At 43.3% G+C, this 18,667-nt stretch overlaps 2 protein-coding genes across 5 annotated transcripts in view; both read right to left on the bottom strand.

Moving 5' to 3' along the window:
- The window catches only part of apba1a (amyloid beta (A4) precursor protein-binding, family A, member 1a), a 48,188-nt gene extending 45,206 nt beyond the window's left edge, over positions 1-2,982 (bottom strand). For 2 of the 4 annotated variants that reach the window (XM_042101021.1, XM_042101023.1), the window contains exon 1: positions 2,858-2,981. The gene's annotated coding sequence lies outside the window, so the exon portion shown is untranslated. Of the gene's footprint in view, positions 1-1,739; positions 2,012-2,857 lie in introns of those variants that run through there. The other 2 variants (XM_042101024.1, XM_042101022.1) reach the window with 2 other exon arrangements.
- Positions 2,983-6,912: 3,930 nt separating this feature from the next.
- On the bottom strand, positions 6,913-17,479 carry ptar1 (protein prenyltransferase alpha subunit repeat containing 1). The gene is made up of 7 exons (XM_042100028.1): positions 17,346-17,479; positions 15,903-16,072; positions 15,161-15,227; positions 14,783-14,887; positions 13,497-13,737; positions 10,869-11,227; positions 6,913-8,171 (listed from the first exon to the last, which is right to left on the bottom strand). The coding sequence occupies exons 1-7, from the start codon at positions 17,429-17,431 to the stop codon at positions 7,718-7,720; spliced, it is 1,482 nt and encodes a 493-aa protein (XP_041955962.1). The 5' UTR covers positions 17,432-17,479; the 3' UTR covers positions 6,913-7,717.
- Positions 17,480-18,667: the final 1,188 nt, after the last annotated feature.

Raw genomic sequence — 18,667 nt, 5'->3', positions numbered from 1 at the left:
AATCGATAATGAAACCATACCAAGGCCTATCCAGAAAACAGGATAGCTGCAGCCTTAGAAAATGAGTGAGAGTCTATAAGGTCTAAAGACTAAACAGGGGAGAAAACAATTGGTCATGTGAGATAACAAGAGTGATCAGGCATTGAGATTACATAAATGGGAAGATATTAAACAATAACCCTGCAGTTTATCAGAAAGCCAGTAGTATGAGTAAGACCCCTACCTTCACAGACATCAAACACAAACTCAAACTCATCACCATCTCTGTCTCGCCTGTCTCTGCTATAAAACCTTACCACAGCACAGCCATACCCCTCCACGCCCTCTAAACACACACATGCATGTGTGCCATGGCAAATGAAATGCCATGAACACAAAACCAGATTTAACCACAAAACCAGTGGGAGTTTCATAGATGTGACATAGCGTAGAAGCGACTGTGAGACTGTTATCAGCGTCACGGGTTGGCTTCGATGTGAGTGGTTGAAGTAGCACATCAATAGATGACGGACAAGTGGCTTATCCAATCATATGCAAGCATTTTTTGATCTGAAGCAACACTTCAATGGATTGATCCCAGATGGATGAGTGGAGCTAGGCAGAACGAAATTCATCTGGCGAGAGTCAGGTTAGGCTTGCACCCCAATCTCTTCAAAATCCCAAAATACCTCTTTCCACTGCAGGGTCAATTAGATGAGGGACACACACATCAGTTGGATCTCTTTCTCAAAACACATGGACAACAATGACACCGGATAAATAAAAAAAATTAACACATCTGTGCCTCAGGGGAAATCTTCCCATGCATCACTTCTCCAGCTGCAGTGCATGTGTGCCATATGACAAATCCTCTTCAGTGCCAGACCGGTGGACTTGAGAGACAAATGTAGAAGCACAACCTCAACACTTCTGTTTGTCAGTTCTCACATAACCAAGAATGGCTCACACATCACAGCACACAAATGTGACAAGGAAACAATGTCTTCATATGTCATGTGGGAAAGTAGCCTACAGAAATCAAACTATTTAGTGCTATGGTTATTTCATTTCCATCTGGTTACAGTCACATTTCCAGTCATTTAATACCAGGTTATTTACTTTCCCTGGGCAAAACATTGTGTCAGGCGATTTGTTGACATCACAATAGCCTACATCCAAACATAAAGTGAGGATTGACAACAAACATCGTTTTCATGATGTGCATGTGTCAGAGGGTATAGGCCTATGGCAACCACAGTTCTATTATTCAGACATGGCAGGCTGATTGCTTAGGCTATATTCAGATCCCTTCGCCATATTATGTGGGATGCATTAAACCTGGTTTCATCCTAGTCAGTGTACATGTAGATCCTGTAGCCTACACAAATCTCCTTGTCCACTCTTAGTTCAGTTGTTTTGAATTAACAAGCCGATCTCTCTGAAAAATAAGAAAAAGCCTGGGCAACCTTTAAAATGTGGGAAATGCAACCTATTTCATATATCCTATCACATGAACTGCTGTGGCAAAATGTCAAAACAACATACCCAATTCGACACTGCTTAGTCAAGTTCACAATATCAGACATCGAAATTAAACGAAATGCATACACACCGTTTGTATTAGGTTGGGTGAATAATTGCGTGTTGCAACATGCATGACATGCAATCTAATCTCGAAGACAGGTTAATCAAAACCAACGCATGACTGAACATCGATAGCATCATCAAGCGATCGCTCAAACCGGAGGTGTTCAGCCTACCTCACAGCCGCAAAGATCCGCACTCCTCCCATCTCCTCAACCGTGACCAATAACCACTGACTGATGTCGTGCTGTCTACCTGCATGGCCAGCATCATCAAACGGTGAGGCAAAGGTGCAACGCTGCGGAAGGATGTGAAATCTCAAGTCATTGGGACTGCGGAGTTGGGCAATGAAGACAGACGATGTTCCCATCTTCATTAAGAGAATACGCAATTTCCCTACCAGTCATTAACAACTCAAGCATTTCCCCTTGCCACCTGCACAGCATCTCAAAAACACATCGGCGACAGCAAGCAGGGCATGTATTTGGCAGGAAGGCCATTCTCGATAGCCTACAGCACAAACGTAGCCTTCACCTCGAGAAATGCCATTCAACTGCTAACGCATAGTAGCACACAATTTGGCAAAAAACACCAAGCCTTGGTCATGGTACAGAGCAAGTAACAGTTATCCCAACTGGCCTGCGATATGAATGTTTACTGCAATATGAAAGAAGTTCGGGGATATTTGTAGACTACAAATAAACTCATTGGGATCGCCTATCCATTTATAGCACACATACACACACAAAACCATCACACAGAAACAGCGATAAAGTTTTAATATCACCAGAGGAAACTGCAAGAATGGCCAGAAGTGCCAAGTCAACATTGCTTTTAACACTGAGGCTAGTACTAGCCATTTAAGGGAAGATGAATCAGCCGTAGGCTATCGCACGAATCGGCCCTCAATTCTCCATCACCTGAATGATGGTACTGTTAAAAATGGGGAGGAAAGTGGGGCGTGTTATTCTTGACCGCGATGATTTCTTGCACCAGCACCATCCTTTGTTTTCCTGATTGTAATCACGATCCAAAACGGGAACTCGCCAGGAAATGTGCATGTTACAAATTATTGATAACATCACAAAACAACAGATGTAACATTACTCCCAATCGGAGGAAAATACCCATTGCAGCCTATTTCTAAAGACTTGGCAAAAGCACAGACATCTAACAACCACCGTTTCCACCCTCCCCTCTCCGCATTCATATGAGCTTCAATTTGTGACCGGCATGAACAGCAAAGCTAGCACGCATAAAACATTACAAGATGGAACATAATGATTTCGCTCACCTGAGTTCTACTGGAAGATTTTAAGCATTTTTGACGCTCTGCTTGCTACGTCTGCTTCCACCATCTTTGCCTGTCGCCCTGTTCGACGGCTGTCGGTCTGCGAACGCAGTCCGCCCCTCCCTCTCTACCACTAGCCTACAACCGTGACATCAGATGCTACACTATCACGGTTACATTATCGCAGACACTGAAAACATTACATTTCATCAGAAAAGGAAAGAAACAGGACAGAGATGCCAAACCATTCAAGTATCCAATGTCCACAATTGCCAGTTTCCTAGATATAATAACTTAATGAATACTGCAACACTAAACTTGTGTATTGTAGGCCTATGTCCATGAGCTCCAACCGGCCCCCAGGCCATCTCCCCTAGTGAAATGTTGATGGGTCACTGGTGTCCTGCCTTAAATAACTGATGGCTGTTCTTTGACTGCCCTATTCTTTCCATTTTTACTTTAAGTCACATTTTATTACTATACCTTAAATTACATGCTCATGATCCAAAACGCACATGCATTTAGATATTGTTTGCTTTTTAATGCAATGCACAAAAAATGACACCTCTGACATTTAATCACTCCTGGTAGACAATCAAAATAGCTTCAATAGAGAACAGAAGACATGAATGCAAGTTGTTTTTTAAAAGGAGCTTTTATTTCACATGGTGAGAAGCTGACAAAATATATCTATCCTGGTGAACACAGGAGCTAAAAATGTATTATTGAAATAAATAGAATACTTAATATGAATAAATATGAAAATGAATCATGATAGATGTTCTTAATATAGCCTTTGCAGACCAGTCAGTTGTATGTTACAGTACCTTACCTGACTAAATCGACAGAGATGGAGATGCAGCAAACGTAGAATAATCAAAGCTACTTTTAGTTCTGAAAGCTCATTGAACCTTAATTCAGAAATGTTCTGCATAGATGTATCATTTACACATATTCATCTATGGTATGCAATACAATTACATTTATCCAACAGAGGATTATGTATGAATATTATAAAGGTGGCAAAACAGTAAAACACTTAAGACACAGTCAGTATAAGTAATAATATAAACATAATTAACTTCAAAAAATCTCAAGTTACACTTCTTATTTGTTTATTTACTTTGTTATTACTAAATTATACCCTGGTTTAGGTGGAAGCCCTCATAGGATAAGACAAAGGACACAAAACATGGGAACTGTGGGTACATCAAACTGACAAGTATAAGACTCAATTACACGACCTTAGTTAGATACATGACCGTGGTGGTTAACACAGTGGTTGGCTATCTGAAGCATTGGTTAAAACCCCTCTGGTGACTCGGCAGAGAGGGAACACAAGATTGGCTGAAAAACAAGCACGTCCTCAACACCCCCTGACCTCACGGCGGCTTGATCTCGGCTGACAGTTGGCATTTGCAGTGTGGGAAGGCGTCTCTGAGGCAAGCCTCACTCCGGCATGTCTGTCCTTTTGTTCTCAGCGCATGGTGCATTGTGCCGCCAACACCAAACATATCCCATTCACCGTCTTTAGTGATACACAATTTAAAAGTATAGATGTCATGTTTGTCTGATGTATGCATTTGACTGGGGGGGGGGGGGGGGGGTGGGAGTGACTTCGACGTGTGAGGAGGGATGGAAATAAAAAAGGTGTCAGACATGGCCTGAGGATTCTCAGAATGTGGGATACGGCCACACCGATCGCCAACTCCGACACAGAGCATGAAAAGGGAGGGCTAGATGAGATGAATGATACTGAACAGTACATTAGCAAAGTCTGAAGGTTTGAAGTGAAATGTATTTGACGATGTCAAAGAACAGACAGTCGAGTCAAACTATCAAAAGGGGATGGGGACAAGAGTGAAACAGTTGTGACCTTTTAGGGGAAAAGTCTTGCAACATGCCAGACATCTAAGATTACAGATAACCAGCTAAAGCAAAAAGAAAGCCACCAGTACTTTTGAGGTTGAATTAGCATTTAGGTGTAGCCTTCATCAGGGGGAACATCCATCAAACATATGCGTGACTAGACTCATGTCCCCAAGATTCTTTGAACGAGATCTACAAGGAAGATGTCACAGAGAGAGGGATGTCCATCAACTCTACTCCACATCAAAGCCATCCTTTGGGCACTGTGGTCAGAGGGTGACAAACTTTCAACAGTTGTCAAGGTCTGCTGGGAATTTCGCTACGTGAGTCATTCAGATTTAAAATGCGCTCTTTTACAGACTGCTCTACTTAAAATTCAACACTCAAAATGACTCAAAGTGTCTATAAACACACTTTTAAAATCTCAAAACTTTTTTTCCCACACCTTATCAGTGCCTTCAAAACAAAAAAACCTTCCTGCAGACTAGCCTGTAGTTTCTTCTACACACAGTGCTTAATGTGCTCTTGTAGGAGTAGTGAAACTAAGGGGCCAGTGGATGCAGAAGCAACTGCTTTTTTTCCCTACAGCAAACCTCAAATTCTATCTGAGCCTGCCTGTGAACTACAGTACAGGACAGTTTGACCCTCACATATGTCCCATGATCCACCCAAAAGTCATATGTACCAATGAGATGTGTCGCCATGTCTGACCACATAACAGAGATCGCTGCTCACTTGTGCAAGAGTATTCAGATATGACAATATGTCAGCACTATTCAAACAGCCACCTTAGGAAGGAAATGACAAAGAGTCCATGTTCAAAATGAACCAGTTCTTCTAAAGTAACTTGATCACTACAGAAAAATACATAGTTCTGAATGTGTTACCATAAATAATGTGCAGGTATATTGTAATTTGTGCAACTGTGCAAATATATTATATATATATATATATATATATATATATATATATATAAAATAATAATATACTTCAATTCCTACAAAAATGAATGCAAAGACAAAATGGGTGTGTGTATATATTATACAACAACAACAAAAAAAAAAAAACTGTTCCTCACAGAGACGTGTTAGCTATAGATATGGTTTTAAAGAGGACAAGATGGGTTATGTGTTTCCTTGAAATTAAAAAGTGTCCGTCACACTTGATTGGCTTTATACACAACAGTAGTGCGGCAGTCCTGGTTTCAAAAACACTTGGAATATCTACCGTGGTGTAACTAACAATATACAATTATGCAATGTGTATTATTGTATCCCCCGTACACTTTTAAAGAATTGATTAAAATCAATTTATTATTCTATGATGATGCAACCCAGTTCAAGTCAAACATTTATTAAGAGCTCTAACAGAATCCAAACATTGAGATGATTCCAGTTCTGATGATGGTCAGGACCACAGTTCATCAGCTCCTCAACAGAAAAATAATGGACCTTTAAAAATTGCTTGAGTAAAATCTGTCACTCTTCACTCTTTCCTCATCTTACTGTGCATAAATATAGTCTAACTAATAGCTTACCGTACAATAGTGTTTTACAGGAGACAACCAAAGGCAGCAGCATCTACTAACAAACGGAGGAGGATTCTATGGCCATCATTTTCAGGTGTTAAAAACCACAGAGGCAAAGACGAAAATGTCCTACTGCAGCCAAAAGGCCATGTGAGTGAAAGAAAGCTTGTGGGTCTGAGGGAAGGCTGGCTGGTGAAGTGTGTGTGTGTGTGTGTGTGTGTGTGTGTGTGGGGTGGGTGGGGGGGGGGTAGGGGGTGGTGGCAAAAGGTCGGACACGGAGCACACTCCTCCATCAGAATAGACACCCATGGCAGGCTAAAGATGGAGTCCACTGATCAGCTCTGCTAACTTGTGCGTCAAGTTCCCCTCTGGGGGGTGGGGGGTCATCTCAACCACAAGCTCCCAATCCCATCACCTAGCCCACACTCTGCTCCTTAATGCAGCTTTAGGCTGACGGAGCTGAAGTGACAGGGATGGGGGTGTGGTGGGAGGGGTCCTGACTGCCTGTCAGGGTGTGTATCCCCTAACCTGTCTGTGGCCTGTAGCTACAACCGCCATGATGACACGGTCAAGGAAGGCAGTCACTCTGAAGACACAAGATCTTGACTTTACACTTATCAAAGCAAAGGGAGAATCTATGAAGTTATGTCTGCTTTTTAAAAAAAAGCTTTTCTTTTTTCGAATAACTTTTTGCGGGTTAAGCTACTTTCATCTAAAGTGTCACGATTTCAACTGATTGTGCTTACTAGATCCTGACTGTGGCGAAACGTCAGGATGTTTTGTTCATGTCTATACTCAGATGCAGAAACACAAAGCGGCAGAATGCAGCATGTAAGTCTGTTCCAATTGAGTCAGGAATTAACATGGATGGCAGCATCGAAAGGAATCTGCTACAGTTATTTCTTTCATATCAAGTGGAAGACGCAAAAGAATAAATGTAGACATGCCTCAATCCGTCCCCAAAAAATAAAGCAAACCCAAAACAAAAATAAAATAATGATAATGACCAAGAGAATGAAGGGAAAAAAAGAAAACATTGTATTATGCTGAAACAGACCTGAGATTGACAGCACCAAAACTGAGGGAGGCACACACACCACTTCTGACCTTTAAGATTATTTAAAATGAGAAGAGAAAAAAAACAGTAAGAGAAAAACAAATAAAAAGAGGGGGGCAATGGGTTTTCATTGTGAAACAGCTCCAAACAACTCTCAGTTTGAAGGAAAAAAAAGGTCCAGCTGTTGTTTTTGTTTTCAGAGGGTGAATTAAATGAAGTGAAGATGACCTGTCTCTGACCTACCACAGAGACCTCACTCTCTTTCTCCTCCACCTGGCCCCTCCATCTTCCCTCCCTCACGTGTACGAGATGAGAGGTGCCGCAGCAGGAAGTCAGTGGAGGCCTGTGGAGGCCTTCTCCGTGTCGTTTTTTTGTTTTCATTTTTTCGTTCTTTTTTTTTGCGAAAAGGCTACTGACCTATAACGGAGTCCAGCCACTTCCTGTAGGCGGTGGCGAAGCGCCGCTGCTCGGGGCTCCGGCAGTCGGCCAGGACGCGGCTGATGAAGGCGTCCTCTGTCGACAGGCTGGGCGCCGGACAGGGCGGAGTGGGCCCCCGCTTCAGCCGCTTGGTGTCCCGCGTGTAGCAGCTTCCGCTTCCGCTACCGCCACCCTGCTGCCCCGCGGCGTCCGAGAGCGAGTAGATCTCCGGCTCGACCTCTCCGTCCACCTCCATGTCCGTGGGCTGCTGGCCGTTGGCAGGCACCGTCGCTGTGGCCTCCTCGGGGTGGTGGGAGGGTGGCGGCGCGTGGGATGGGGCGGCGGGAGGCTCCTGGGCGTGGTTGAGGAGGCTGGGAGAGTCCCCGTTGGCCTGGCCGAGGTCCTTCTCCTGCGCCCACTGGTGCCAGAGGTAGAAGATGTGTCGCCTGAGGAGAGAGGGAGGGAGGGAGAGAGGGAGAGAGAGAGAGTGGCAGAGAATGAGCATGTTTGTAAATCCATCAAGCAAAAACAAATCTATCCATTGTTGTATCTACAGTGAAGCCTCCGTTGTGCTTTCACACTGACTGAACACTCCTAGTTCATGTTCAAGAAGATTGGAATAATGCCCATATTCTTTTAATCATGGACCTGACTTCTGTTCATTTTAAACTTTCATTCCTTAATGTGTTTAAAGCTTGGTCAAGTGATGAAATTGAGGTCAGCCATGCAAATAATGTCTTTAACATGGCCATGTAGATATTTGGGCCAATATGCTGCAAAGCCCCGGCCTACACCACACACACACACACACACACACACACACACACACACACACTTCAGTCATTTGCTCTTCGTTCTCTCCTCTTCAGCTTTCAGACGGAGCTCCTTCCACCTTGCTGCACTCGGTGGTCGCTTACCGTCCCAGCTCGCTCACATCTGCTGTTATGACACGTTTGCCTACAAAGCCGGAGTGGAGCCGGGGTAAGCACTTCCCAGTGGAGCAGCTGGTGATCAAACCCTAGGGAGGGAGCAGCGTATGTGTGTGTGTGTGTGTGTGTGTATGTGTGTGTGTTGGGGGGGGGGGGGGGGCGGGGCGGTCCTGCCTTGTTGCCTGCCGCCAGCTCTAACTCCAGCTCCACAGCACAGGGCCATTCATCACGCAACACCACAGTCACACACACACACACACACACACACACACACACACACACACACACACACACACACAGGCGCGTTCCCGTGGAGTCAAGAGAGTCGCATGATGATGATGATGATGGTGATGGTGAAAGAGTAAAGAAAGAGAAACCAGTTTCTCCACCTGTGGCAGAGGGTGAAACATCTAGGACATGCTGGGAGAGCTCTAGGGTAACTACAACTGGTGGAGTGTTTGCCAAAACAAACAAACAAACAAACAAACAAACAAACAAACAAACAAAGTCTGCTGGTACAGATTGTATTGATGGTAAATTATTCAGAATAGCTGTTGATTATATAGCTCTTCCTGTCTGTCACATATTTAATTCTTGTCTATCAAATGGAACCCGTCCTAAACGCTGGAAAGAAGGAAAAGCCACCACTGTATACCAAAAGACCCCAAATCTACTTTCAGTGGTCCTAACTAACAATCCTACCTGTTCTGAGTAAAATTTTAGAAAGGATTGTATATAACCAAATCTATGATTATATATCTAAGAATGATTTGATAAGTAATGCACTACATGCCTACAGAGAGGGTCATCCCACCTGCACAGCCTTGGTAAAAATGACTGATGATTGGTTAAGGGGGACTGACAATTCATTATTATCTGGTGATGTCATGTTGGACTTCAGCGCTGCATTTGACCTTATTGACCACAAGTTGTTGATTGAAAAACTTACACACTATGGTTTTGAACCTATGGCAATCTCTTGGTTTGAGAATTACTTATCATTCAGAACGCAACAGGTTTTCTTAAATGGCACTATGTCCAATAGCATTAACGTTGACTGTGGTTTGCCACAAGTAAGTTGTTTGGGTCCGCTTTTATTTTAAATTTTTTACGAATGATCTACCTCTTGTTATTGAAGAATCCACGATGGTTTTATATGCTGACCATTCCACACTATACTATTCTGCATCTACGTGCTGTAAACTGAAGTCTGTTCTGTCACAAGATTTGAATGCAGTGGTCAAGTGGGTTACAGCAAATAGACTTGTTTTAAACCCATCAAAAACTTTGAGCATTGTCTTTGGAGCACGGCATAGTCTAGCCAGTGAGCCTATGCTTGCAGATCTGCAGATTTCTGGTCAACCCGTCAAGCAGGAGAGTAAGTTAAAGCTTCTAGGACTGTCCATTTGTAACACTCTGTCCTGGACTGATCATGTTAGGCAGATAGCTGCCAGGATGAGTAGAAGCATTGCAACGGTCCGTAAATGTGCCATCTACTTACCTGCTACTCTACGGAGACAGGTTGTTCAAACATTAGTATTATGCCATATTGACTATTGTTCTGTAATTTGGGCCTCTGTCTCGAAGATTGACTTAAACAAACTTCAAATTGTACAAAACAGGGCTGCGAGACTTGCCCTTGATGGATCTTACAGATCAAATGTTGACCGAATGCATTCTGATCTGAAGTGGCCTAAAGTTCTTGATAGGTTATCCATTAGGTCCTTGATATTTATTAAGAATGTAATTTCCACTTGTGTTCCTAGAGCTCTCTTCAGTGAAATTGGCTTCTGCTCTGATGCTCATTCATATGGTACTAGATCTGCAATAGCAGGAAGAGTTTTATTACCACATTGTAAAACGAATGCAATGAAGAAAACAGCCCTCTATAGATCCATGTCTTTATGGAATTCACTCCCTTTGCAAATTTGTGTTGTAACTGGAAAGAAAGAATTCAATAGGCTAAAAATCCTATTTTTATGCATGTTAATTATGAACTCTGGACTCTGACTCAATACTCACTGTATTGTATTTTGTGTTTTTATCTGTAATCTGATGTCACTGCTACTCTTACTGTATTTGAATGTACAATATGTGATTGATAATTTATTATTTGTATGTTCTGATTTTTAATTGGACCCCAGGAAGACTAGTCTGCCGCCAACTAATGGGGATCCGCAACTAAACAATAAACAAACAAAGGAACTTGCTAACCTGTGACACCACAGCGTCTCGTGACCAGGGTAAGACTCAATCAGGTCGGTGCACAGCTCCATCTCGTCGTGGAAGAGCTGGGAGACCACGGTATGGGCACCCACGTGGGCCTCGGGGCCCCTGACCGCGGTGGAGGCCTCGCCGTTGGCTTGCGAGGGCGAGTTGGTCGGGGAGCCCTGCGAGGGTGGCGGGGAGGAGGGGTGCAGGGGGGACGAGGCTGGAGACTGGGCCTGCTGCTGCTGCTGGCTGAGCTCCCGGACAAGGGCCTTGAGCAAGAACTGGCGGTAGTGGAAGCCACTGTGGTCGGATACGTGCATGGACACCCACAGCCTCATGGAGGACAGCTCGTCATGCAGTATCTGCAAAGGGTGGAGACAAGAAGTGAGACACGCCGAGACGACAAGCACACAAACATAAACAAAAATGAACTAAACTAAACTAAAAAAACACATACAACACGATACTCAAGGCAGACACAACTCATGCACAGAGAAACACAGTAAGTCCTGAGGTGCACAACTGTTTCAACAGATGTTACTTTTAAAAATAAAATAAAAACCGAATCTTGAAAAACTGCCAAAGATTAAAAAAAAAAGAAAAGAGGATTTGAAATCGGTTAAAATAACAGTTTCAATTCCCTCTTCAACAGAATTGGGAGTCAGCAGTTACAAACCAACCATCACAGCCAAACAGGCAGCACTACTTGTTCAGGATCAGTCTAGCAGCCTACCAAAGGTCTGCAACAGAAACCAACCAGCACCATAAACACAACCCTCCTCAACAACTGCATCCAGCAGCTTGAAGCTCAGGGCAGGAAGCACAACCCAAAATAATGGACTTCAGTATCCTCCTTCATAAAAAAGCGAATCAACTCTTTTGTTGGTAGCGAGGCCTTGGGCTGGCTTTGCGCTCTCCGCTGCTCTTTTCTGAGCGCTCTAAACAGCACAGCTCTTCATCAGGTCGGGGGGGATGCAGCGACCCCTGTGATCGCATCAGTGCTCCATGCTGATGAGCAGTCATCACACTGCACCCTGGGTACACAGCATACACCGCACGCCCGCTCTAAATGGGTGGGGTGAACGCGTGCGTGCGTGCTGAGGCAAAACAACATGTCTCTTTCATATGTGTTATGGATTCCAAGAGTCCCCCTGGTGGCTATAGGCTGACTTGCACATTGTCAGAAGCATCAGTCTACCAGTTTACTTTGACCTGCAGCCAGGCCAAGAAACTATGCATTCTTGGCATATTTACTCACTCCCCTGACCGTTTTATTCAGTGTACTAAAGCAAAGAAGAAGCACTTGAGACCAGGGCTTTGAACCAGATTTTTTGCCAATTGGTTCGTTCTGAACAGAAACAGTATTTTAACGTTTCTGGTTTTGGTTCCCACCCTAAAATTGTCGTTCCCGAACCGGTTAGAACAAAAAAATATTGTTTCTGAACCGGTTCATAACGTTCCATGTCAGCTGTCGGACAAAAATATATGTATGCTTTCAAACTGGCTATTAATAGTCACAGTATTGTCTTTCAGACTCTAACCTACAGCAAACATAATAAAACACTAGGCCTCTGCTTTATACAAGCTGCGCCAGTGTCTTCCTATAGCCTTTAGCCTGAATAATTTCCTGGTCAAACAAAAAATGCTGTCATACAGTATATTTTTGGTAGGTACTGTAATATTGGATTCTTGGATGCCTTCCCATTGTCTAAATGCCAAAATGAGGACCATTACGTTTTTCCAAATAAATTAAAGCTGTAAACGTTAATGCTAGTTTTTTCCAACAATGTTCATCACGGCATAGTAAAAAGAGAAAACAGGTGAAATGAAATCATTGAGATTTGGAGACTTAATAACATTTTGATTGCCTGCTAGTGGCAAGCTCTGTCTGTCTGCACTCTCCATGCATTCATTGAATGACAGGAGGGGACCCTAATCATTTCATTGAAGACACAAACCTTCCAAAGGAACAAAAAAAGAACCGGTATTAACCGGTTACCACTATTTTGAAAAATTGTTTCTGTTCCGGAACATAAAAAAAAAAATCATAGTTCCTAGTAAAATGCCCGAAGTTTCTGGTTTTCGTTTTATGAACCGGTTCAAAGCCTTGCTTGAGACTAGATCAAACTTTCTTGAGCACAAAGGCTTGACCTTGAGAGCTAAAGCGTGGTACATTCACAGCTTTGCCTTGGTGTGGTGAGAACAAAATAATTAACGTTAGCATGATAAAATAGAAAGCCTGATAACCGCCAATCTACTACTGGACCTGAGCACGACATTGCACATCACTCAAAGGTTCTAAGTCTCATAAAACCATAGACATATATTCTATGTACAATAATTCACTTTCACTCCTCAAGCACAACACACCTCTTTTAATATTTACATGGGCAAGCTGCCCAGGTATATAAAAAGCCACCATCTCCAAGAATATTTTGAGAAATATAATGAAAGGGCATTACAACTGCCCTGTATAATTTAGACAAATATTCTAGGGAAAAAATATTATTAAAACATATTAAACCAACCATCATTTTAATGTTTACACAGTCACAGTACAGTGGAATAGTAAACATAAATATATAGAGCCTGTGCCTGTATGTGTGACCCCGGTCATAAGGAGAGCAGTACCTTCACGTTGCCTTTGGCCAGGTGCTGTAGCACCCAGATGCGGTGGGACCAGGCATTGTAGTTGCTGGGGTAACGTCCTGCTGCGTCTGCGCACACGCGCATCTCCTCCTGCAGGAGCCTGCGCAAACGCTCGCCATGCCGCGTGGCCTCGCCGCCGTCGCCGTGCTCGCCGTCTGCCTGCTCCTTCCGCTCGCCGAGCCCCGGGCAGAGCTCCCGCTGGAGCCGCTGCAGGACCCAGCGTCTGACACACACAAACACACACACGCGTCAAATAAATTATTATAATATAATTCTGACCATCAAAAGACAAGTGAGTTCAACATTCACACAGTTTTAGCCTTGTGAAAACACAGCTACAATGCTAACCTCCCAGCCAAGCTTGCTTTTCACAATTGAGCCATCCAGACATCGTAGCTTGTCAAATCACAGAGCTGTCTGGAAATCTAGACACAACTGAAATTCTATTTCAACTCTGCATGCAGCTCTCTTGCCTGCCCACCCCTTCTCTCCCTCTCATTCCCACCCATGCTGAGAGAATCACACGCTTGACTGAAATTGAGGACGGTAAAACTGTGCCACCCTAATATTCAGCTCTTCCCATGAGACGCCACGACTATCCGATCTCATCAGCTGGTAATGGGAGGAGCATAAATCAGTCAGCCAGAGCAGAGAGAAAACAGCCTCGACCCCAGAAATATCCGGATGCGGCCCAGTCCGCGCTGTGCATTTCCGATTGCGTAACACCAATCTGCACATAAATATTTCAGCTGTGTTCTCTGGCAGCCCTGGCTCATACGGTCGAACATGGAACAAGCATGTCAAAGCGACACAATGCAGTACTTTTAGCTTCAAATAACAGCTAACTCATTCTGATGCTACACTGATCACACTGCTATACTGAGAATGAAGTCTTTGACATTGCCAATGTGTGCTTGGAACATTTGATATTGCACTATGAAATGCTGTTAATCGGGCAGGATCATGTTGCCTTATTAGTCGACATTTGACTAACTGGGTACTGTCTTAGCGCTATATGGTGTTGAAAATTGATGTTAAGGGGCATAGATATCAATTATTCTATTGTGTTGCTTTATAGCTGCTGCATCTGTGGCTGTGCAAAGTCGACCAATTCAGTGCAAGCCTTTTTATATGTTCAACCACTCCTCTATCTCGGAATGCTTCACAAAGTGCAAGATAGTGAGGAGTTTGACTAGAGAGGGTCTCCTTCACCCTTCTCCCCTGTGGTGCGAGGAGGAGGGATGGAACAAGCCCCCCCCGAGACTCACCTGTGGATCCATGTCTCTGGACTCTTGGGGAACTTGGTCAGTGCGAGCTTCCCCAGATAGAGGTCCTTCTCGGGAGACAGCACCCCACACTCCAACAACTCTTTCCTAAAGGGTGGAGTGGTGGGGGCAATGTGGGGGTTGGGGTGAGGAAAGGTGGAAATGCATGCAACACACAATCAATTGCTAGTTGCAAACCATTTGCAGAGTCTTACAACCTACTGGTTTGACTGGGTAAAGGCCAGGGGTTCTTGTCGTCATGTATTAGGAAATATAAAGAGAAAGAGATATGATGAGACTGCAAGCTTTCAGCTAGGAGAGAATGGAGGGTCTTGGCCAGCTTCCATGCACTGACAACAGTAGAGAAACAAAGACAGATACCTGACGTTCCAAGCAGTGGTGAAATCTGGATTTAGCAGCAGCAACGTGCAGGTGACATCTATAAGCGCTAGAGTGAGAAAGACAGAGAAGGAGAGGAGAAAGAGAAAGAGAGAGAGAGAGAGAGAGAGAGAGAGAGAGAGAGAGAGAGAGAGAGAGGGAGAAAAAAAGTAAGAGATTGTGCTTAAAATACCTGAGTAACCACATAGCTTTATTGAGGAGGTGGGAGGAGGAAAAAGTGGCTGAGATAGCGACAGAGCGATCGAGCAAAATGCCCTTTCATTGTCCATTGAACAGCTTGATTTCTTCCTCTAAATAAACAAAAGAACAGCGCTGGGGTCGCTCACTCTCTGCAGGTCACCCAGCTCTTACAAAGGCCTGCTGACTTCACCATGACCCACATAATACAACATACTGCCCAGGCACTGTCCATGTTTTATGCAATGGTTCTACACTCTAAAAGTACATACACACCGGCAGAATATGCACTACTGTTTGTGGGGTTGCTCTTTCTGAACACCTTAATTACAAATATGACCATACATATCAACTGATCAACAAGAACCTCCTGCAAGATTGTCCCAATCAAAATAAGAATATATTTCTGCTCCAGGGAACATATTGTTTACATGTTTTTCACCTTTCCCCAAACAGTTCCATAATTTATACTACTCTCACACACACAATGACTACTGTAGATCAACAAAGAAAAATACAGTGACAAAACATTTCCAGGGCAACTTACCTTCCCTGTCAAGCCACTGTTTCCTCTGTCTGTAGAGAAGCAGCTTGTTATGGACGTAGGGAAGGAGGAACTTGACACACCAGCTCTCCACTCCCAGCTTGTTCTCCACCAGGACAATCGGGCTCCTGTTGTATCTGGCTTCCGGGCAGGGGATGAGTCCAATCTCATCACTGTGAAATGACCAATCCAGAATTCAATGCTGTTCATTCATGATGTATTTTTCCACAGTGCGGTAGCAGAGAACACACAGATGCTTTAGCAGGGCATCAGGAAGACATAAGACACAAGTGGGACATGACCTTTGGGGTGGGACATTAACATAAAATAGAAGTAAAGCAAGACTCGGGTCATCATAGACTGTTGTGGTCTCAAACTTCATATCGCACACTCCAACTTAAAAACAAAATCCAAACATAAGAAAATCAATGTGTTTCATACCTATGACTGATTTCTATTCCAGTCCAAAATCGTTGAGATGTATTTGAAACTCTTATGCTATGTTAGACTTGTTGGCTTCCAGTATCTGCAGCACCAGGCTACCTGCTTCCTCAGCATTCTGTTGACAGTGACACTTACACGACATCACCCGTTACTGATGTCATTCGTCTATTGTTCAAATGAAAGTTATTTGAAACGCTGATCGTTTTGAGTCACGTGATTATGAATGTGGTGTACAACTTGTGCAAAAGAGAGGAGCCATATGGGAAGAGCTAAATACGATGACCGGTTAGTATTTGATTTACATCATATGACATTAACAACAAACAAGAAAACAATATTCAACGTCAAGTTATAGCTCTGCTTTACCATAGCCAACCATTTCCATTGAAGCCACCCCGCTTCGGAACTCTTTATTTATTTATTTTAACTGTTTAACTGGTACATTTTAAACTGAACAAGTAAGCAATATTCCCAGCTAAGCAAAAAATAAACATTTGCAGAATTGGTTGGTCGGTAGTTGCCCTGTTCGTTTGTTCTCGTTGCAAATCTTTCAGTTGACGTTTGCAAGCTTGCTAGCACAGCCAGCTAAATTGTCAAAACAACATGTAGCTTGGGCAAAGTTAACATCAGCATGACAACCAGTGCACATCTTCGAGCCCATCCTTTCGTTTGCTGCAAAACCATGGAATCACGTTACATGTTTTCAGACACTGCATCAAATCCCCTACACCACACACAAGGCAGGTTACCGGGTGGTGGTGCTTTAGCGTTAGCCTAATAGCTTGTTAGCCGGGGCACGTAACGTTAAGCTTGTTCGGAATAGCTAGCTACTGTAGCATTTGCTAATTTAGCATCAGCTAGCTACCTTCGAATTAGAAGTTGGTTATGTAGCTTAGGCTAAGTGGCCTCTGATATTAAGCTACCAAAACCATGCTACATCTAACCCTGCCAACTCACTCTAAACTTCTCACATAACTGCAACAATAGCAAAAAATAACTTACATGTTGGGGTTTCTCTTAAACGCGTTATTAATATCTTTCATAACTCTTTGAACCAAAACGTCCACCTCCTCTTCCGACTCAGCCATTTTTCACTACTGCAGTAGGGGGTTCTTCTTCTTCTTCTTGAGGTTTACTGGCGGATTCGGCACCATATAGCGCTTTACTGCCACCCAGAGAATAAATGAGCTCACTTCAGTTTATATTCTGCCATAATAATTAAATGTGAACAAAGATCCTTGACCCTCACTGATGTGACTTTGGGATTCTTAAATTCTAAAAGAGGAGAAAGTGATACAATGGCAACATCAGTTTCAAAGAGTTAATTTAAAAAGTGTTTGTCTAGCCTCAACATTTCTTTCAGTTAACTAATAGACGACTGTTTTGTATTTTATCCTCATAACAGGCCACTTTGAGGGGGTTTCTCATGCGCAATTGGAATATTGTCATTACTGCAGGAAGCACACACTCACGGCTGACCATTGTGTTTTTGTGCCTCAGTTAGTTGTTGAACATGAGAAACATGAAAAGAAACTAGAAATGCATTTCCAAGGAATTACCAGTGCATGAAAATGCAAAATATATGATGTAAAATATCATACAGCAGTAGCGTAGCCACCGGTGTGCCAGGGTGTGCTTGGAACACCCAATCGTCGGCCTGGCACACCTAAATATTTCCCACCTACTTTCACGCTTACCATTAGGCTACTTTGTCGTCCATTCTTATCATTCTAAACTGCCAAACCAACCATAATAGCGTATCGCAAGAATAATAACGTGCAGTTTTTGATTGTCACTACGCGAACACGTAAATCTTGAGAGCACTGATATAGTGATGGGCAAATTAAGCTTTAGTGAAGTACTGAACCCTCAGAACAACTAGATGTACCGCAGAGCGGTACAAAATATGACCGCCGCCCAGTCCAGCACATTTTTTCCACAAAAATAAATCACGCTGAAAGGCCTATATGATTCTAACTGTCTCACTAAATTGCATTATCCACACTCAATTCTCACTGGTATCTGCTAGACAACAAGTACCAAAACATGATTAGTTCATAGATTTCACATGTAAAATTAATTTTATACAACCCCACCCCCATCTTGCCTGTTCATAATTCTGAGAAAAATTCTTGAATTGTGTGCATGTGTGCGTGTACACGTTTATGTTTATGTGTGTGGGTGTGTGTGTTTGTGTGTGTGCTTGTGTGTTTGCCTGCGTATGTGTGTTTGTGCATGTGGATGCATGCGTACATATGTCTACTGTGTGAGTATGTGTCATACGTAAGATTACTGTGAATGTATGTGTGTGCGTGTGTGTCTGT

Source organism: Alosa sapidissima, chromosome 8 (genome assembly GCF_018492685.1).
Source record: "Alosa sapidissima isolate fAloSap1 chromosome 8, fAloSap1.pri, whole genome shotgun sequence".
Taxonomy (NCBI): Eukaryota; Metazoa; Chordata; class Actinopteri; order Clupeiformes; family Clupeidae; genus Alosa; species Alosa sapidissima.
This window is presented reverse-complemented; position numbering and strand designations above follow the sequence as displayed.